The sequence below is a fragment of the Arvicola amphibius genome, chromosome 2 (genome assembly GCF_903992535.2).
Source record: "Arvicola amphibius chromosome 2, mArvAmp1.2, whole genome shotgun sequence".
Taxonomy (NCBI): Eukaryota; Metazoa; Chordata; class Mammalia; order Rodentia; family Cricetidae; genus Arvicola; species Arvicola amphibius.
The window spans coordinates 103,436,645-103,458,937 of NC_052048.2; the positions used below are offsets into that span (position 1 = coordinate 103,436,645).

Below are 22,293 nucleotides of genomic sequence, written 5' to 3' on the forward strand. Positions count from 1 at the left end.
CTTTAGCGCCAATGGGACCGACTTTTCCGTGGCGGCCCACGGTGCCTTTCTGTCCTTTGTCCCCCATGTCTCCTGTAGAAAACAATATGGCCAAAATTGATTGATGCACCAGTAATCTGACACGCCCCCTCTCCAGGATCACACATGTGCACAGGTGAGATGACACTCCCCTTCCTCGGGATCACATATGCACAGGTGATCTGACACGCCCCCTCCTCAGGATCACATATGCACAGGTGATCTGACATGGCCTCTCCTCAGGATCACATATGCACAGGTGATCTGACATGCCCCTTCTCAGGATCACACATGTGCACAGGTGAGATGACACTCCCCTTCTCAGGATCACATATGCACAGGTGATCTGACATGGGCCCTCCTCAGGATCACACATGCACAGGTGATCTGACATGGCCCCTCCTCAGGATCACACATGCACAGGTGATCTGACATGCCCCTTCTCAGGATCACACATGTGCACAGGTGAGCAGCTGACAAGCCCCTCCTCATTATCACATTTGCACAGCTGAGCTGACACGCCCCCTCCTCAGGATCACATATGTACAGGTGAACTGACATGGCCCCTCCTCAGGATCACATATGCACAAATGATCTGACATGCCCCTTCTCAGGATCACACATGTGCACAGGTGAGCTGACATGCTCCCCCTCAAGATCACACATCTGCACAGGTGATCTGACACTCCCCTTCCTTACTACCACACACGTGCACACACGCACATGGGAAGAGACTGCATGAAGAACAGCTCTCCAAGGGCACATGGGTGACTGTCCCAGGATTATTCCTCATAGGCAGCCTATAGGATTTGTTTCTAATGAAGGCTATGAGTCACACAGATGGTAGGAGACAGGCCAGCATTCCTGAGTCACTCAGCCAAGGCCAGCTCTCCTCTGAGCTTGAGTCAGGAGGTGCAAGTCCCTGACCTGTATCCTAGCCCAACAGGGTCACCCCAGCTTCTTCTCACACCCAAACCAAAAGCGTCACTCTGGAAGACAGACACAACTAGATGCTCTTGGGAACAGCAAAGCCCTGGGCGTCCCCTCTGGTTGCATTTGAAGGTGGCTCCGCAGGAGATGGAGGACACAGGGAGAAGAGCCGGGAATGCTCTCTGTATGCCTTATGGGAGTAGCACAGTGCCTGCGGTGTGCTTCCTAACAGCAAGTATTTGCTCTAGTGCTCAAGGCCAACCCTTCTGCTATCTCTCATCCATCGCGAGAAGGAGCAGAGGCCGGCCTTGCTTACCCTAGAGAACACTGATCGCTGGAATAAAGTTGTGACCAGCTGTCCTCTCCCAGACCCTTAACATGTCAGGACAGAGACATTTCCCAATGCCATGTCCTTCCCTGAGTGTCCTTAGTCTCTTGGAGATGCTCCTGGTGATCTTTTAGGATCCCCATTGATGAGACACCAAAGCACAAAGAGCAAGCAAGCACACAGAGAAGCCCTGGGCACCAACTTCACCATGGACAGGCTCATGTGGGGTCAAGATGCCATGACCTTCTGGTCTTCTACTGCCTCTAGGGTTACAGAGACAGATAGAAACTCAGTGTAGATAGCTCTCAAGACAGGCAGGAGGGAGGGTTCCACTGTGTGCTGATGAAGAACCTCACAGCACAGCACAGCACTTCCCGAGGGCCTCCAGTTCTGGAGTGGATGCTCCTTCAATGTAGAACAGATGGAGTCAGAAGGAGAGAGCGCCGGCTGACCAGAAAACACGCCGTCCATGGAAAGGGCATGAGAACAAAGTGCTTGCTTACAAAGCACGCTTATGCACATGCTCTCCTTCACGTCTTCTAACAATGGTCAGCTTGCACATCGGTAGTTCTGGCATTAAGTGACTTGACCAGGTTGGATTCTGAAAGTCCAGCAGGGCAAGAGCCATGATCTGCTGGTTTGAGAGCCGTTCTCCTTTCCTGATGCTGGGGGAGACAGGTGGGTGACGTCTGTGCAGGCAGAAGAGCAGAGCAAGTCACTGGCCCAGGAGGATGCAGGGTGTGAGCTGAGGACACGGGGGACAGTCTGGCCCCTGAAACACAGCTGTAGGAGAGAAAGGAGGCACTGAAGTGGCCCAGGTCAGGGGTGCTGACCCATCTGGAGGCTGAGGGGGGAGCATTTGAGAGGGAACAGTGGGAGCCACTGGAGAGTTGGGAAGAGGAGACGGAGATCAGATTCCTGCTTGGGAAACCCAGCCACACTTGAGGAGAAGTGGGCAAGGCAGGCACAGAGGCCAGCTGGTGGCTAGCCAGACAGCATCCAGAAGAATGAAAAGAAGCCTCCTGATTGGAAGGTTTCTGGGAATTGACAACTCAGCGATGGTTTGTAAAGTGAGGGCAAGGCTTCTGGTCTGGATACCCTTGGCAGAGTGGGTCATCCTAAAGCCGGCAAAGCCCCAGAGGGCACTGGGCTCCAATATCCTGGAGGCAAACAGGAATAAAGGCTGTGGATGTAAGATGAGGACAGAGTAGGGCTTGACATCAGTAAAGAAGGCATCTAGAGGGAGTAGAGGGAGCCAGGAAAAGGTGGGACAGGCTGGGAAGCAACTCCATGAAGCCCTGTGGGGGGCGGGAGCAGTGTTCAGAGGGAGAGGGGCTGAGACTATGGCAGGCAGCATCTTGATCAATGAGTTAAGCAACAGGGAAGGAAGGAGAAACCTTAGCAACCCTCTCCAGTCTTTGGAAGCGGTAACACTCCCCTGACATCTGCATGGTTCATGCTAGGCCGTGCGACTGAGATTTTAAAGGAATTGCAAAAATAGCTCACGTTTTAAGTCAGTTCATAATTTTGTGTTGAGCTGTAATTGAAGCTGTCTTTGGCTGCATGCAGCCTGGATGCCGCAGATTGGACATGTCAAAACAACCCACTGAAGCCCCACCGTAGAGGTGGGGGCTTAGCAGTTCCCCCCCCATACAGGAATCTAAGCCCACTGTTCCCCCATGCCAACCAGGGATCATGCCTGCCCAGTCCAATGTAAGTCACATGTAAGGTTCAGTTTGTCCGTCTGACAGCTGGGCACACTGCACCCCAATGCACTGCTCTCACATATGAAGATGGACATATAGGTCATTCCAATACCCAGGCTTGCCACATTCCCAAATGGACAGAGGCTGGGTAGAGGCTGAGTCCTAGAAAATAATAACCAAAGATCTTACCTTGGAAAGGCAGCTCCAACTAAATGCCCAAAACCCTGGGGTATCAGCTGCCTGCCACCACAAAGCAGGCAGGACTGAGGTTCCTGAGTGTGGGTATAGTCTGTGGTAGGCTGTGTAGGAAAAGATCCCACAAGGGATCCAGGTCTCCTGTCCACTGTGGGGCTGCTTCTTTTTGAGAAATGTCTAGCTGGGTCAAGGCTGTGGTAGAGGAAAAGCCACACCACAGCTCTGCCTTCTCAGCCTTCCAGCCACACAAGGCCGAAGACCAGGTCCCTGAGGTGACCGAAAGACAGGATAAAAAGGCTCAAAAGTCCCTGGAGGAAATGCATTGGCATCACAAATGCCTCAGGGTGACTTTTCTTTCCTGCAAAATTCCCACCTCAACAGAACAATCAATCAGCAGTCCATTGTCCGGTTCAGTCCCTTGGCTGAGGGCGTGCAGTGAGAGTCCAGCAGGAGTCCGGCTGTCATAAATCAGCCCCAACCTGAGGCTGATTTGAGAACACTTGGCTTCAACCCAGCCCTAACTCTCACAGCCCAACAGGAGAAGGCACTCAAAGCTGTTGCTGACACTTGGCTCTTGGTACCAGCTGGCACCACGCTCGGCTCCTGTCCTTGGAGGAGCATGGGCGCCAAGCCCTGCCATCGGGGTACACCGGAACCGAGAGCAAGTGTGGAAAACAAGACCCAGTGGAGACAGCAGCAGCTCCACGCAGAGGATGTGAAGGGCACAGGGGAGGCAAAACCCGAGTCTCAAGCTCTAGAAAGTAAACACTGCCAGCTGGCCTGGGTAAGTAACAGCTTGCAGCCTTCAGGGGGCCTCTTGGGTCCCTGAGAGCTGGACAGTGCCATCAAGTTCCCACAAAACATGGATGCCATTGGTTTAAGTTGTGCCAAGATTTGGGGAGGCAGGAGAAGTAGCTCCACAAGGGCTGAGTCTGCGCATCCTCCCTACCCTTATGGAGCTGGGTAACTTGGGTTAGTCAGCAGCCCTGGGTAAGTTAATAATCTCTCTGCCTTAGCTAGGGTTTTATATTGCCGTGAAGAAACACCTAGACCACAGCAATGATATAAAGGAAAGCATTTAATTGGGGCTGGCTTACAGATCAGAGGCTTAGTCAGTTATCAGCATGGCAGGAAGTACAGAGGCATGCAGGCAGACATGGTACTGGAGAAGGAGCTGAGAGTTCTACACCTTGATCCACGGGCAGCAGAAGCGAAAACACTCTCTTGAGCCTCTATGATCTCGAAGCCCGCCTCCACAGTGACACACTTCCTTCAACAAGGCCACATCTTCTAATAGTACCACTCCCTATGTGCCAAGCATTCAGACACATGAGTCCATGGTGGCCGTGCCTGTTCAAACCACCACACTTTCTGAGCCTCTGCTTTCACCTCTGTACCTGGAATCTGAGCCTGAGGAATAGCTTAGCTGGGAGAGCACTTGCTAGCAAGCACAAAGTTCCAGATTCAATCCCCAGTGTGCAACTGGGCACAGCAGTACATATTTGTAATCCTAGCGCTGAGAAGATACAGATAAGAAGATCAGATGTTTAAGGTCATCATTGACTATAGTAGTTTCAGGGCCAACCTGGGCTACATGAGACCATGCCTCAAAAAAGTAAAAATATAAGCTTGATGTGGGGCTCAAATGATAATCCCAGCACTTGGGAGGGAGAAGCAAGTAAATTCCTGTGCATTTGAGACCAGTCTGGTCTACATACTGAGTTTCAAGCCAGCCAGAGCTATAGAATGAGCAAAAATGAGACCTTGTCTCAAAAAATATATAATATAAGGGGATGGAGAGATGACTCAATGGTTAAGAGAACTGGTTATTCTTTCAGGGGATAGGGGTTCAGTTCCCAGCACCCAAATATCAGCTCACAAACATCTATAACCTCCATTTCAAGGAATCTGGTGCCTTTTTCTGGAACCAGGCCTACAAGTGGAACACTGGATATAAATATATATGCAGGCAAAATACTCATATACACAGAAAATAATACATTTTCAGAATAACAAGAAGAAGCTGACATCCTGCAGTAACGGCTTTTGAAAGAAAATACCCCTAAAAGCAGCCGATCTTCTCCCCTTCCTCCCCACTGCCTGATGGCCTTGCTCAGTGGCTCTGTGCCACCTCAAACAAAGCAGCCTGGCGCCCTTGTCGGCAAAACAGGCTCAGAGCTTGGCTCAGTGGTCCCTGTGCTGGGTCTGCCCCTATGAAGCAAGGTTGGCAGTGTGCCCCCTCGTTGGATGCTGAAGAAACAGGCGCACCACCCAGAATTGCACCTGGCACACAGCAGGTGGGACACACGTGTCCCCAGCAGCCATCATTCATCTCACAGGCAGAGGCACCCGAGAATCTGGAAATGTGACAAGATGCGTGGACAGCCCCAGGGGCTGGGGAGATGTGCACCTGTGCTTTCACACAGTCCCAGGTGATTGATGGGCACCAAAGCCAGCTAGGACTGGCTTGGCCCCCCGCTTCTTTCAATCTGTCTAGAGTCCACCATCATCTAGCCCTTTGAAGGCAGCAAGAACAAGGGAGAACCTGCAGAGAGGCACAGGTCTGCTCCCTTCTACACTGTTCAGAGACAAACACAGACACTTCCAGCACGTTGTTCCAGGACAGTACATTCATGTGACTCTATGGAGCTCAACACCCCCCCCATTCTCATTACCATGATGTGTGTGTACATAGGTGTTCATTTGTGTATGCATGCATGTGAAGGCCGAAGGTCAGGTGTTTATTAAAACAAGGTCTCTCGCTGACCTGAAACCCGCCAGTTTGGCTAGGCTGGCTCTGCTTTCTCAGCGCTGGGGTTACATGTATGCACCACTGTGCCTGACTTTTTCACACAGGTTCTGGGGGTTAGAATTCGGGTCCTCATGCTTGCATGGCAAGCACTTTGCGACAGAGCCCCAGCCCCAGCCCATCATTTCCATCTTTGGATGAGCTGAACAATCCATCTGAAAAGTCTGCACTCCAGCGAGCCATGGATGCTCACTGACGTCATAGGTTATATGTCGGTCTATGATCCAACAGCACCAGTGGCCTTATAAGAGAAGATACCAGGTATGCACAGTGTACAGGCCACGTGAGGATACAGGAAAAGGGCATCTTCTATAAGACATGGAGAAAACATCCCTGCCCAACCTGTACCTTGGTCTTCCAGCCTCCAGGGTTCAAAGAAACAAATCAAGTCCTAACTGGTGGCTCACGATGACAGCACAAGCTGACTGACCTAGCTGTCTTCTGCACTCATAGAGAAGCAAGGCCCAGAAGGGAGGCAACTTCCATAAGCCACACAACGAACCAGTGAAGTTCCACAGGCCACACAGCGAACACACCTGTCCAGCGATTCCAAGCACAAACTACACATGGACAGACCCAGACCCAAATCCCAGGGCTCTGTTCCCAAGAGTTCTGTCTGGCTTAGAATTCAGTAAGTAGATTAGGCTGACCTTGAGTTCACAGGGATCCACTTGCCTCTGTCTCCCAAGAGCTGGGATTGAAGATGTGAGCCATCACATCCAACTTCACATTTACCAGGTTGTAATCACTTTTAAACCTCTATTTCCTCACCAGAAAATGATGTCTTAAATGTCCCCAGAACCCCAGGTCACTGTGTCAGGAAGCCAGGGGCATAGACAGGTACCAAGAAACCAGATTCCACCAAGACCAATGCCACCTGACTCCACATCTGGGCTCTGTAGGACAGAGGCCTTTCCTGAGACTCCACCTCCGCTGGTCCCCACAGGGTGCCCCGTGCCCACTCCTCACTGGTTCACTAAAGGTTTTCAGGCCTCTAGGAAGGCAAGCAATGGCCTCCTGGGGTCCTGCTGTGACCACTGTGAGTGCGGGTCATTGGCCAGTGGGAGTCAGGGTGGCAGACAGACAGCTCTCCCTCTACTATCTACCACCCAATTCCCTTCCACCCCAAACCTTCAGCCTGACCCTAAGGCCCCAATTCATAGCACCTCAAGCATGCGAAGACTGGGCACACTCACAAGAAGGCCTTTGTGGGGACAGGCTGGGCTAGCCAGACAGAGCCATTGCCTCTTCATGGACAGCTCTGGTGCTACCCCAGGCCTGCTCTGACCCAGCAGAAAGAGAGCAGTGGTTGTGAGCAGAACCAGGGGTCAGGTCTGGAGCTGAGCAACACAAACATGCATACACACAGCACACACATGCATATTCGACACATGTGCACATACACATGAACACACACACATACATACATAGTATGCATATACTACAGACACACAGGCATGTACACGCTGTCTTACTTCCCTACTTCACTTTATCAGTTTGACACAGCCTAGAGCCATCTGGCAGGAATGATCAGACCGGCCTGTGTGCATGTCTGTGGGAACTGTCTTGATTGCTAATTGGTGCATAGGGGCCCAGGCCCCCATGAGCAGAACTATCCACAGGCAGCTGGTCGTGTACTGTATAAGAAAGCCAGCTAAGCATGAGGCTGGGAAGGAGTGGGAGAACCAGTCAGCATACAGAATTCCTCCACGGTCCCTGCCTCCAGGTTCCTGCTTTGAGTTTCTGCCTGACTGCCTCAGTGATAGACTATAACCTGTATGTGGAAAGAAACCCTCTTCCCTAAGCTACTGTTGGCCAAAATGTTTTATCACACCAAGGGAAACAAAACTAACTACAACACACATATCCACATATGCATACATAGTATATACATATGCACCTCACATAAGCATGAGTATACAAATAAACCTAGATGCTTCACAATCATAAATACATGTAATTATGCCTATATACATATACACAATTACAAACCTATATTCACATATGTATGTGCAAATATGTGTGTGCACATATATAAAATACATACATGTGAATTCATACACACGCATATATGCACATAAAGATATGTGTGTACCATATACCATACAAACACACAAATATATATGTGAGCACATATATATACATAGAGAATGTGTACATATACACACATGTGTACATATGTGGACACAAAAACATGATACTTTATATGCGCATACTTATATACAAGCATACAAATAGTAATTTACACACGTATTTGTGTGTGTGCATGCATAGCTACATATAAGCATATACATGTACACATAATACACAAGCATGTATGTGAGCATGCATGCTATACATGTGTGCAAGCATATGTGGATAAACATGCCAGGGTGGTAAAGTTAGTTAGCATAGAGCTGGTTTAGAACCCAGTTTAGGCAAAGCACCAGGGGAGATTGGCTGCTGCTGCTGCTAGGAATAGCCTATTGTTTGGATGTATTGAGGAGAAAGAAAAGATGAATATCACTGAGACATCAAGACTGTCTGCTCATCCTCTCTTTTTGGTTACAGACTTGTTTCAGCTCCATGAGCAGAGCGTTGGCGTGGTTGCAAGGCTAAAGCTCCTGCAGCAGGAGGAGATTCTAACAGGAAAAAAAAAAGGCTCACACTTCCTTCCCACTTCCAGGAAGGTCTTCCAGCTCTATCACAGGATGGTAGGCTTTATGCAGTGTGCACACAAGCAAAGTGGTGCTGAGACTCATTTAGAGCCTGTGCCTTTAAGCGGAGAAGCCGGAATGAGGCACTCCAAATGCTGGGAGCTATTGTGACCCTCCGTCCTCACAGCCCATTACTCTAACGAGAAGTGGGGTGGTCCCCATTTGTTCTCCAGACACGCAGGAGGAGCGGAGCGGGTGGGCAGCTCGCAGCAGGTGCGTGACTCATATTAATTTTAATGAAGATATCAGAGCCCTTTGAAGTGGAGATGGGGCAAAGGGGGCACTTGTGATTCAGCCTCCTCAGCGATTTCTGTGAAGGATGCCGTGCGCATTGCAGCTTGTGACAGCCCAGTGCCGGTGCAGCTGCCCTCCACCGTCTGCGCCAGGAGAGGCTCCAGCTTCTATGGCAGGGAATAAGGCAGTTTAAGTCTGGGGACCAGACAGAAAAATCTGGGACAGCACACACGTATCAGGTCACATCAGCAGAGCACACACAGTAGAGCCACACAGCACACACACAGCCCAGAAATGTAGATACCGTTTTTGTCTCAATGAACAGCAGATGACAGCGGGCCATTCTGCTGGCTCCATTCTGCCTGGCTTTGTTTCAGTGAAGGCAATTCACCAGCAGGCGCTTACTTCCCTGGCAGGGTGCTGCTTACTCTGCAAGTCAGCCACTTCCTCCAGAGCTGTCCAGGTGGGCACAAGTTACATCTGGTGGAAGCTGAGCTGTCCAGCCCCAGGGTGAGGAGCCCGTTACCCTGGGAAACAGCCTGCTGCAGCAGCACCTCGGCCTGTCAACCTCAGGGCCTTTCAGAGACTGGGTGGGGTGGGATAGGGTGGCAATGCTTTTACAGCCTGCCAAATGCCATCCCACTCCATAGAGACCACAGCCCAGCATGGGAACTTGGCCATTTTTACTTACAAACCTCCCCCACACTCAGGAAGGGCAGGTCGCTCACCTGGGGGAGAGTGAAGTACACAGACAGGGAGCTCAGCCAAGTTGAGATCACCCAGGAAATTCAAAGATATTTAAAGATATTACATCTCGAGATCTATTTCAAGCAACTAAAGGAGAGCTCACGGGCTACCAACGTCAGGCTGAGCCCCAGAGACACAAGACTGAAGGCAGTGTAGCTCCGTCCCCACTGCCTGCGTGCTGCAGGAGTGTCAAGTCCAAAAAGAAATGGTTATGGGGTGCTGCACAACCATGGCATCCCTAACTCCCCTGAGCATCTGTCACAGCACCCTTTGAAGGTGCCCGTCGCCGGCAGATCCACCTCCTAAGCCACAGATGCTACACCTGGGATCCCCAGTAGATTTTACTTTCATGACATCAGACTTTATGTCTGTGGCACTGGGCTATCTAAAAGGAGGCTTCGAGATCTACCAGTGTGAGAGATGACAGGCTTTCATCTCAAACCGTGGGTCCAAACCAATCCTTCCTGGAGTCGCTTTGGTCAGGGTAACCTATCACAACAGGAATAGTAGCCAGTACACCTGCTGGTGCTCACCTGCAACCCCAGCACCCAGCACACAGGAGGCTGATCAGGAGGAGAATTTCTAAGTCATTCCCGCCTGCATAGCAAGTTCAAGGCCAGCCTGTGATACATGAGACCAAAACAGAGAGTCAGAAAAATCCCACATTGACAATGAGACCCTGAATACTTGGAACCCAGTTCCAGTGGCCTGTGACATCGCCTGTGCACCTCACCCCACCTGGCTCCAATCAGGAACGATGATTCGTGCTGTAACATTTACTGCTGAACAAGATAGTGAGGGGCCAGCTTGGGCCCACACTTGGACAGAAGTCAGATCATGTAGCTCCCCCTAACCCTTAGAAAGAACCCCTTCTCAGGGTTCCTCTCTCTCTCTCTCTCTCTCTCTCTCTCTCTCTGTGTGTGTGTGTGTGTGTGTGTGTGTGTGTGTGTGTGTGTGTTTCTCTCTCCCCCCCTCTGCCTCTCTCTCTCTCTCTTTCTCTGTCTCTCTCTCTTTCCCCCTCTCTTTCAGAATTCAGGCCCTGCATCTGTCTCCTGCAGTGTGCTTTTTCATTAAGCCTCCTTGTACCTGTTCCGCTCTGGTCAGCGCCCCCCCCCCCATGTCTTAAGTTGGCCTTCATCTTGGGCACAACTGTCATTGTTATCTCTGTCTAGAAGATGCTGCTTTGGTGGAAATGCCATGTATTAGATTTTGGCTTCACTTTCGAGGGTTTTGGTTTTGATTTTGGGTTTTGTTGGTTTTGTTTGTATTTGAAATAGTAGCTCACTATGTAGCCTAGGCTAGCCTCAAACTCACCACCCTCCTGCATCAGCCTCCTGAGTGCTGGATTGTAGGAATGCATGACCACATTTATTATACTTTGGACACAGCAGGAAAACAATAGATGTGGAGGAAAAAAGAAGAATCACACTTCCTAGTGAGGCAGAATACAGTACTAACACACCAACAAATGTGAGGGTGGCATCAAGCAGGGAAGGCACTCGCAGGCTAGGGATTATGTGTGGCCTCTTGAAGGGGACACTGGGGAAGACGCACAATCCTGGGCCCTACTTTCAGGTACTAGAGGAGCAAAATGCCAGGAATCTTAATTCTCAAACCATAGGAAAGCCAGGGTATTAGACCCACACCTTAGAGAGATTGCTCTGGCCTCCAGTAGACAACAGAGGAGAGCTGAGCCATTGCCAACAGATGGAGCTAGAGGCCCCAGGAGGGCCTGCCCACAGCACACACCATGCTCAGACATCTGTAAAGCTTGCAGTCTGCTGGGGAGGGCAGCTCACACCCCGGAGTGGGCCTGGAAGTCAGCCAGACTGAAGGTGGGGAGCAGCAAGGCCTGGGACTTGGTCCCTGCTACCTGATTTGCTGCTTGACGGCTGAGTGTGTTTAAGATGTGCAGAGAAGAGGGGCACCAGATGACAGAGGAGAGGCTGGGGACCATCAGCTCTTGGACTTTCTGAACAGTGCCCAATTCGGACATTGTGAGGATCTGTTTCACTATGGAAAGCATCTACAAGTGACAGAGAGAAAGGGACCATAGAAGAATGTTCGGGAAGAACAGAAGGCCCTGGTAAGGCTACTAGAACACTCGCAAGTCAAGGCTACACTGAATATAACAGATATTGGCATAACTTGAAGGTCAAACCCAGCTATAGATGATCTGAGGCCTACAGGGCCTGGAGTTATGTTCTCCACGAGGATGGACGGCTGTAGCCTAGGATATCTCTACTGTACTCTGATAGCTCATCAGGCATCCCACCCACATAGCGGCAACAGCAAGTGCTAGCGGGACCTGTGACTGGGAGCCACCCCCACCCCACCCCACCCACTCCCTGACCTGAACCAGATTCCTGGGAAGCCCACATTTTTTTTTCTTTTTAAGTCAGGGTTTCACTCTATATTCCTGGCTATTCTCACAGACATCTGCCTCAGCGCATTAAGGCATGTGCCTCCACACCTGGCCTCTCCCACTCCTGAGACAAGTGTAGCTCACAGGGCTTGTAGTGGACAACGGAGGGGGAATTCGGAGAACAAGCTTGAACACATCTTAAGGCAGTCTTCACATATTTTTTATTAACTAACAGAAATAAATCTGAGATGGGCGTGGTTTTGGAGAAGGGGTGTTGTTGTACAGCTCAGACCAACCTCAAAGTCCTTCCTGACCCTAGTGCCTCTGCTTTTGGAGTTCTAGGATTAAAGGCGTGACACACCCACCCAAAACTGCAAATGCTTGCACATCTTGATGAGCAATCCTGCCGATCAGAGTAAACTTTGAAGATATATATACAAACACACACACACACACAGATGCACACACACACACACATACACACATTATTCATGGCAGCAAATACCCAGGAAAACGTGAACCTGAGCTAAGTCAGGATAAACGTACACTTGAGCACACCAATCACTGAATATAATAAAATAAATAGAGGAGGCCTTTGCATCCTCTCGTGGAAGGCTCTCCAAGATACGCTGTTAAGTGAACGGAGCCAAATGCAGAATAAGCATATCCTCTACAAGTGTCTGCACAAATGGGATGAGATGCATCATAAATTCCTAAGATCTCTCTGCAAAAAAAAATGGATTAAAAGTTATCAAGAGCCACAGAGATGAGCTTGGACCTTTACTGCAAATATCATTGCTCATTTTGATCACTGATCTGAGATAATATTCAATTCGTCATTAATTTCTATGAGTAACAGGAAAAAAATAAGAAGTAAAAGTTAGTGCCTGGGGTTGATGGAGGAATGGGATGGTCCAGTCCCATCCAACAAGGGTCTCACAGTATGCAAGCTCAAAACCCATGCACTAGACCAGGAAGTGTCTGTAAGTCACTCTTCAAAAAACTGTCAATGTGTTATTTTAATAGTTTTTTCAAACAGAAGCTTTTCCAGAGTTACAAGAGCAGCTGTGGTGCTGACTAGTACATATCCTCACAGATTGTTGAGAATGCGCTCCTTTTTCTTTTTTATATGTTCGTTGAGTTTTTTAGTTTGGTTTGAGTTGGTTTTTTTTCAAGACAGGGTTTCTCTGTGTATCCCTGGCTGTCCTGGAACGCACTCTGTAGAACAGGCTGACCTTGAACTTAGAGATCTGACTGCTTCCAGCTCCTGAGTGCACGAATTAAAAGCGTGCTCAATCACCAACCAGAAATGTATAGCCCAGCCTAGCCTCAGACTCATGACCCTCCTGTGCCTGCCCCCTTCAGCAGATCCTACCAGCTTGTGCCACTATAACCAGCTTGTTTCGTTTTTTAAGACAGGGTCTCCGGCTATGTAGACCAGGATGACCTGAAATGCATAAAGATCCATCTGCCCCTTCATCCAGAGTGCTGGGATTAAAAGCACACACCATAATGACTGGCTTGAAAATGTTTTTCTATATAACTTTTAATAACAATAAAGACTGTAAAGTAGACAGAAGCAGGCAGATCTCTTGAGTTCAAAGTAGCCTGGTCTACATATCAAGTTCCAGGCCAACCAGGGCTACATAGTGAGACCCTGTCTCAATAGATATTAGAAACCAACAAAACTTTGAGGCTGGAGAGTTGGCTTAGTGGTTACGAGCATGGACCGTTCTCCCTGAACTGGATTTCCAGCACCACACGAGACAGCACAGGGGGATCTGACACCTCTGACCTTTGTGGGAACTCACATGCATGTGCACATACCAACATATATGTGTGTGAACAACACACGCGCATGCACACACGTGTGCATGCATGCACACAGGTGCACACACATGCACATACACACATGTGCACACACAATTAAAATAATAGAAATAAACTTTTTTATTAAAAATTTCTGCCTCCTCCCCGCCTCCCATTTACCTCCCCCTCCCTAGAAATAAACTTTTAAGAGAACGAGTCTCCAGCTATGTAAACAGGCTCTGCTCTTCAGGAGGGCTCAGTAGCCGTCGCAGGTAACTCCCACTCCAGGGGGTCCAGTGCCCCCTTCTGATCTGCACAGACACTGTGCTCATATGCACAAACCCACACACAGACATATACACATAATTTTTAAAAAATAATAAAACATTTTAAGCTGGGTGGTGGCACACACCTTTAATCCCAGCACTTGTGAGGCAGAAGCAGGCAGATCTCTGTGAGTTCAAGGCCAACCTGGTCTACAAGAGTGAGTTCCAGGACAGACCCCAAAGCTACAGAGAAACCCCATCTCAAAAAACCAAAAAAAAAAAAAAAATTAACATACAAAATAGTAAAGATGATACCACCCTGTAGATGGCAGTCACACACACTGCGCGCCTGCTATTACGAATGCTCCTTACATGTATAATTATCTCTGTTCTCATGTATGTTCAAATTCCATTCCAAGTATGTAAACTGGAGCATCCCCTAGCCTCTTCCCTTGGACAGCCTCTCTTTTGTGTGTCCTTTGGCTTCCCAATAGCCACAGCCTGGTTCTCTACATGGTTACTCTCATTCCTATCCATGCGTGTTCTCATCCCTGTACATGTGTTCTGGTTTCTTCACATATGTGCTCTAGCTCCTTTGATATGCAACTGAATCTCATCAACCTCCCCCAGGCAGAATCACATTGTTTTATTAAAGTAGAAACCATTCCCATTCAGCTACTTCCATGCGGCAGATGGGTCAGCTTTTCCTGGGCCCTGCTCCTTCATCACACCACTCTCATATATGTTTACGCGTGATCCTGACCTTGGCGGTTCCCAGAGAGACACCGCTGTGTTTCATGGTTTTAACTCAGGGTCCTGCAGACCAGCACCATGCCTTCTTCCTTAAACTCTATCTCAGGAGAGCTCAGTCCCCTCCACCTCCCACCCTCCTTCTCCCCAGGGAGGCTAGAATCATGAGTACCTTTTTCTCCCGTAGGGCCAACTCTTCCTGGCCGTCCTGGGGCTCCTTTGTCTCCCTTTTCTCCTGCATCCCCTGTGGAAGAAGGTATATCTGTTTAGGCACTGTCTGGCTAGGACAGGGAGGGGGGTGGCTATGGTGTTATGCACCCATGCAGAAGAATTAGAAAGACTCTCACGCGTGGTACAGCCGGTCTGACCCTACTCCTTGCCTACCCTACTCCAGACCGCAAGCAGCATCACCTGGGTGAGCTCTGGATGCCCGGGTCTAAGCTCAGGGTGTGCTTTCCCGACGCTGCTTTGTTTCTCAGGGAACAGATCTTTCTCTCCGTCCACTGTCCCTTCTGGACTGGTTCCCAATCCATCTTCCCACCATAGGGCTCTCCATACCACCCCAACAATAAAGAGAAGTACGGTCACTGCTAGGTAGCCCCCAGAGGCTACCTAGTGACATGTGGCCTGGTGACATGCCTCATGAGAAGAGACTGGGGTGTCCACTGATCATCTCCTCGTCCTCTCAGCATGACCCATGGCGTGTTCATGACGGCCTCCCCTGTGGGCTTCCTGGAACCAATAAAGTGTGCCCTGCATGATCTGGGGTTCGGTGGCCAGGTACAAGAGACAGAGGTATAAATAAGCAGTTGGGGTAGCTAACAGGATCAGCGCATGGGGGTGCGGAGAGGAACTGAGTGGCAGGGACCACGGGACCTATTCTCCAGCCTGTCCTCAAACTCACAGAGGTCCACATGTCTCTGCTTCTCGATCTACACATCCTGGTCTATAGACTGAATTCCAGGTCTACACATCCTGGTCTATAGAGTGAATTCCAGGTCTACACATCCTGGTCTATAGAGTGAATTCCAGGCTATCCAAGGCTACATAGTGAAACTCTGTCATGAAAAAAAAAAAAAAAAAAGAAAAAAGAAAGAGACAGGAGGCATGGTTGTGTGTGACAGCGAGTATGACAGCAAGCCCACTGGGGACCTTCTGCGTGAAATGCACCCTCACAGCTGGAAAGCAATGGCCGGAAGAAAGCTCACTCACTTCCCATGAGACAAAACACTAAGACCAGGGCTTCTGTTCACTAAGGAACACTCAACTGTGAAGCCTTGATGGCTTTGTTTTGAAGCTATCAAGTTGAAATGGAAGAGGAAAAAAAATCAACTCACAAATGCCCAAACCCATCTCCCAAGAATTCCAGAGAGACAGAGGGAAGAAGAGAATGACGGGTAACGCCTGAGTGTCTGTAAAGAGCTGCCAGATACACTTTCCAGTACTGGGGGCAGGGCTGAGTGCATGAAAGCAAGAACACAATAAAAGCCCGTGGAGAACCACACGGGAAAAATCAGGGCCAAATAGGAAAGACGTGTCAGCGACACTGCCAAAAGAACGTCAACAACAAAGAGAACATTCTGCGAGCTATCCAGGAGGGAAAATATTTTTAAGTCAGATTGACATGAGAATTCTCATTAGCCACACAGCGTACAGGACAGAACGAGGCAGTAACTTCAGCAAATGTGGCACAGAATGTGTCAGATCGGACGGGTCCCCGCTGAAGTGGCTTTTAAGCTGAAGCTGCGCAGCGAGCCGGATACAACCAGCCGGAGCGGCTCGGCACGTTGAGGAAAAATACACACAGGCTGAAAGGAATCAAAAGCTCTCCAGACGAGCCTGCCAGGGCTAGGCTGAAGGGCTGGACCACAGGGGCCAACACGATCACCCACAGAGGAGCGACAGCAAAGCCCACCGCTGCAGAAGCCCACGGAAGACGGGCAAGGGTGGGGTCACGTTTCTTAGCTCGCACCACCGTGTGTGTCTCAGTAAGCGGTTACCACGACTCTTCCTAGGGTGGAAATTTCTCCCAGAGCTCCTGGAGGAAGGGAGGCCTCCACCACAGCAGGTACACTGTCGGTACTCACGGAGAGGTGACTGAGAGCACACCTTACACCTCTTCTAGAGGTTTGCTAGAAAGCGCCTAGAGTTTACGTGTGGCTCTCACTCGTTCGAGGTGGGTGGGTGTGCGTTAGCGAAGACATAGACTGTGGTGGCTGAGTGACGAGACAGGTGCTGGCTCCAGGCCTGACCACGGTTTCTTTAGGCATCAGAACCTGGATCAGGATTAAAGTTGAGCGAACCAGACCATCGTCCAATGCATTGTTATTTATCTGATGGTCCCTCCCCTTTCAAAAGAAGACAAGAAGGACGCTAAAGCCAGCACACAGCTTCCACCTGGCCTCCCTTTGCATCGTGTGTGTGTGTGTGTGTGTGTGTGTGCGTGTGTGTCTGTGTGTGTGTGTGTGTGTGTGTGTGTAATTTTATTGAAAAACTGTTCATATTGATCCCAACTCACCATGAGACCCTGGAACAGTACTTGACGTACTACAGTAGGAATGAGATAGAATGAACCAATAAAAACATTCTAGCTTGGGGCTAGAGCAATCAATGGCTGTCAGTAATGGGCTTGCCGCAGCAAACACAGGACTGGAGTTGATCCACAAACTCCATATAAAAAGCCAGCGTAGTAGCGCACACATGTAATCCCAGTGCTGGGTAGACAGAGTCAGGAGGATCCCCAGGGCTCCCTAGCTAGCCAGACTAGATTAATTGGTAAGCACCAGGTCAATGAAAGACTCTATCTCAAAATCCAAAGTTGTTATCACCCAGAATAATGCCAAAGGTTGGCCTCTGGCCTCCACACACAAGCACAGCACACATATTTGTAGACACACACATATTTGCACACATCTACACACACATGCGCAGGACCTGAATGAAGGATCTTTCTATCTCTCAAACAATCAGAAAGGCCTCTTCATTTAAATGTCATTCTCATGAATAATCTTCCCACTTCACCCACAGTGGGAAGAAGGGGACAAGACCCCTGAACTTCCCACTGCTGATCCCCCCAAAATCACCTTGATGCCCAGGCTCTGAAGCCCCCACACGCAGTTCCTCAACTCTGTCCATGATTACATTATGTCCTGAAACTACTTTGTCATAAAAAAAAATTGTTTATGCTCAATGTGATGTGGTGTGGAGTTCCCCTCTGTTTGCTATGAATATGTTTTATTACCACTGGTTATTAAAGAAGCTGTTCCAGCCAATGGAACAGAGTAAAGTGGGCAGGAAATCCAAACAGAGATATAGAGAGAAAGTAGGTGGAGTCAGGGAGATGCCATGTAGCTGCTGAAGGAGAAAGCCCCAGCCACCAACCAGAACCTTACCAGTAGGCCACAGCCTCATGGTGATACACAGATTAATAGAAATGGATTAATTTTTGATGTAAGACCTAGCTAGGAATATGCTAATGTCGTTGGCCCAACAGTGTTGTAATTAATATAGTTTCTGTGTTATTATTCGGGTCTGAGTAGCCAGGAAACCAACAAGCAGTCTCTCTCTGTCTACAGTGATGGTGCCCACCTTGATCTCAGCATTCAGGAGGCAGAGGCTGGCAGAGTCCTGGGAGTTTAATCCAGGATATTCTGCATAGGAAGTTCCCAGCTAGCCAGAATTTCATAGTGAGACCGTTTGTCTCAAATATATTTTTGAGCTCTGTCTCTAAAGGACCATACCCAAGTCAATGGAGACCTTCCCTGGAAGCTTGACTCTATGTCTAGCTGTTCCTGGAGGCCTTGGAGTGCAACCCTGAGTGACCATCTAGATCAAAGATGTTCCCAGCACTGCTCAAAACTCAGTGGGGTGGGAGGGACTAGTTACCTAGGGTGATGAGCAAGCCACAGAGAGCCCAGTTATGTGGCCCTCTTCCCCCACCCCTGAGGAGTTCTGATGAACCATCTTTCTATCAGGACAGGTTGACATTTCAACCACCATCTCATTTTCCACTGTTAATAGCGCTGCTTTCTCTTCACTTGTAGAAATAATTTACCACTTGTGCCCTCTCGAATCATATCTCAAGTCATATCTGTGAACACAAAGTTTTCATCCAGGTCATGATTTGATAATATCTGACCCAACTATGAAGGTGTGTGTCTGTCATTTTCATGCAGAACATGGACTAGTTTGACAGACTCATTGTGGATTGGAGAAAAGCCACAGGCATCCCTGGACTGTTGTTCTATCTGCAAACGTGCCTGCAAGCAGACTTCGTCTCTGCAGCGCACGGCATGTAAACACTGTAGTAGCATCATATAACAGGAAAGAGGCTGGCTGACCTCAGTCCTCCGGCTCATGCTGGAGAAGATCAAATGAGCCAGACCTTCACACAAGGCTCCTGAAGAGCAGTCTGTGTTGCATATACATCACTGATGAGAACTCCACAATTCCTTGGTGAGAAAAGGTTTAAATGTCATAGAACCTTGGTCTCATTGTCAGGAAACCCAAACCCAACAGATGGGCAGATTTCCCAGGATGCCGCTGGAACAGAGCCATCCTCTGTGAGTTTGTACTGAAGTACCAGGCCATGCAGGAGACTGTGACACCCGGAGGCATGACCAGAGCAACACCAGAGCAGCGGAAGAACCATTACCTTTGAGGCCGGGGACAAGAATCTGCACAGAGCAGGCGTCCTCTGTGGTCTGCTGAGGACATCCAGATGGCGGCAGTGACAGGAAAGCCAGGCTAATCAGCATGCCTGCAAGAGCCAGGTCCCTCGTCATCATGAGTGCGGGCAGGACACTGACTCCTGGAAGAAGGAAGGCATAAACAGTGACAGGATCTGACACAGACAGCGCTTTGAAAACAGCAGGCCCCACGCGTACACTCCCCTCTCTCTCGCTGGCTCGCTTACATACCAATTACCAACCTCCACTGAGAGCCTCAGAAGTTTCCCGGCAGCTAGGGCACCACGTGTGCCCAGAACTCTTTCCCAAAGCCTTTGCTAAAGGTCACTCGCACTGTCCATCCTTCCTCAGAACAAGTCACTGAACACAAGGCCTGCCCAGGAGGCTCATCTCACCCTAATGGCAGAGACTGGGGCCCAAAGACGGCAAAGGCTCCTATGTAAGACAGGACTGTCCTGCAGAGCTTGGAGTGTGTCTGAGAGGGGATAGCCCTATGCAAAGAGGGGTCCACACTAGATGGCTCGAAAGCAGAGAAGAAAGAGAATAAAAAAGGCCAACAGCAGTGGAAGAAGAAAGGGAGAGTCAGGTGGTGGAGCACGCCTTTAATCCCAGCACTCGGGAGGCAGAGGCAGGTGGATCTCTGTGAGTTCGAGGCCAGCCTGGTCTACAAAAGCTAGTTCCAGGACAGGCTCCAAAGCTACACAGAGAAACCCTGTCTCGAAAAAGAAGGAGGAGGAGGAGGAGGAGGAGGAGGAGGAGGAGGAGGAGGAGGAGGAGGAGGAGGAGGAGGAGGAGGAGGAGGAGGAGGAGGAGGAGGAGGAGGAGGAGGAGGAAAAGGAAGAAAGGAAGAAAGATATATAAAAAGCAAGAAGGGAAGCTGGGCCTGGAAGTTGAGGTAGAGGGTTCCCCTTGGAGCAGCAGAACCATACAATAGTAATTATAGCAATAACCACACAATTATTCATCCCAGAAGGCCTCTGGTGCTTCCTGGCACCTATCCCCTGGGTCAGCCAACCACTCAGCAATATTTCCAGGTGCCAACCTTTTGCCAGGCACAGTTCCAGGTGCTGAGGTGGAGAAAGAACCAAAGTTCCTTTCCAGTCAAAGAAGACAGTCAGGGTCAGGAGAGATGGTTCAGTGGTTAAGAGTATTTGCTGCACTTACAGAGGGTCTGGGTTTAGTTCTCAGGATCCCCATGGTGGTGCACAATCACCTAGAACTCTGGTTCCAGTGCGACCCAATGCCCTCTTCAACTTCTGTGAGCACTGTACACACCTAGCGTGCCTATCACATGCAGGTATGCACACATACAAAAATAAATAAGTCTCTTTTAAAAGAGACAGAAGGGTGGACAGATAAAACCAGGAGAAGAGTGATCTTCCCCAGGGTCAAGATGGCCTGGGTATGCAGGTGCTGCTATCTAGAGACAGGGGGCAGGTTTTATAATTTTTTAAAAAAATGCTGCAAGATCCCCAGCGGCAGTAGGCAGCAGAAATGCTGTAGGTCCCAAATGGTGGTAGCGGGCCATGTGACGGCAGACAGTAGGCCCTGGGAGCAGCCAGTCCCAGGCAGAGACAGCTGCCAGTCCCAGAGCAGTGGCCCGAGCAGTGGTGGCAGGCCATGTGGTGGCAGGCAGCAGGCTCTGGGAGCAGCCAGTCCCAGGCAGAGATGGCTGCGGATCCCCAAGCAGTGGCTAGTCCCAGACAGGGAGACACATGGCGGGCAGGCAGGAGACAGAGACGTGGATAGACACGACATGCAGAGTGAGGTTGAATATTTATTCAGGGGGTTATGAAGGAGGAAGGGAGAAAGGGGTTGGGAGAGACAGAGAGAGGAGAGAGGAGAAGAGGAGAGAGGAGAGAGAGGGGGAAAGCAGAGAAGTGGGGAGAGAGGCAGAAGCGAAGCTGCCTCTCGGAGAGGAAGATGGAAAAGAGAGCGAGCTCAGGCCAGAAGCTGAAAATCAGCCTGCCTCAGCGGATGGGGGCAGGAGTGGGCGTGGCTTGTCTCTTAAAGGGACCAGGGACCAATACCATAACAGCAAGAATGCCCTCCCTGGTGAAGCATCAAGAAGTTGCAGCCTCTTGAATGGACCTTGGGGAGAAGCTGCCTGGTCTGTTGAGCACAAAGGAGAAAAAGCCCTGAACAGAGTGAAGACTCAGATCTAGTGTTACTGTGAAACCTTTGAGGGTTCCTCAAAAGAAGGAGCCTTTTGATCAGGGCAGTGCTTTATTTTTTGTTTGTTTGTCTGTTTTTCGAGACAGAGTTTCTCTGTAGCTTTGGGGCCTGTACTGGAACTAGCTCTGTAGACCAGGCTGGCCTCAAACTCACAGAGATCTGCCTGCCTCTGCCTCCTGAGTGCTGGGGTTAAAGGCATGCACCACTACCGCCCTTAAGGGTCACGTGGCTCTTCTTTGGAGACCATATTTATTGGAATAAGAATGGAAGTGAGACTCAGGATGTGGTGGCACACACCTTTAATCCCAGCATTAGAGAGGCAGAGGCTGGGCAGATCTCTGTGAGCTCAAGGTCAACCTGGTCTACAGAGTTAGTTCCAGAACAGCCAAGGCTACATAGTGAGACCCTGTCTCTTATTTTTTTTTAAGATTTATTTGCGTATATTTATCATGTATACAGTGTTCTGCCTGCAAGCATACCTGCAGGTCAAAAGAGGGTGCCAGATCTCATTACAGAGGGTTGTGAGCCATCATGTGATTGCTGGGAATTGAACTCAGGACCTCTAGAAGAACAGCCA

The 22,293-nt window shown here is 49.7% G+C and overlaps 1 protein-coding gene across 1 annotated transcript in view; it reads right to left on the reverse strand.

Annotated features, from left to right (window-relative positions):
• The window catches only part of Colec11 (collectin subfamily member 11), a 33,215-nt gene that overhangs the window by 5,597 nt on the left and 5,325 nt on the right, over positions 1–22,293 (reverse strand). Inside the window, exons 2-4 of the mRNA XM_038319742.1 lie at positions 19,508–19,663; positions 15,026–15,097; positions 1–72 (exon numbers count right to left, since the gene is read on the reverse strand). Of these exons, the coding sequence (XP_038175670.1) occupies positions 1–72; positions 15,026–15,097; positions 19,508–19,640 (277 nt within the window). The 5' untranslated portion in view covers positions 19,641–19,663. The remainder of the gene's footprint in view (positions 73–15,025; positions 15,098–19,507; positions 19,664–22,293) is intronic.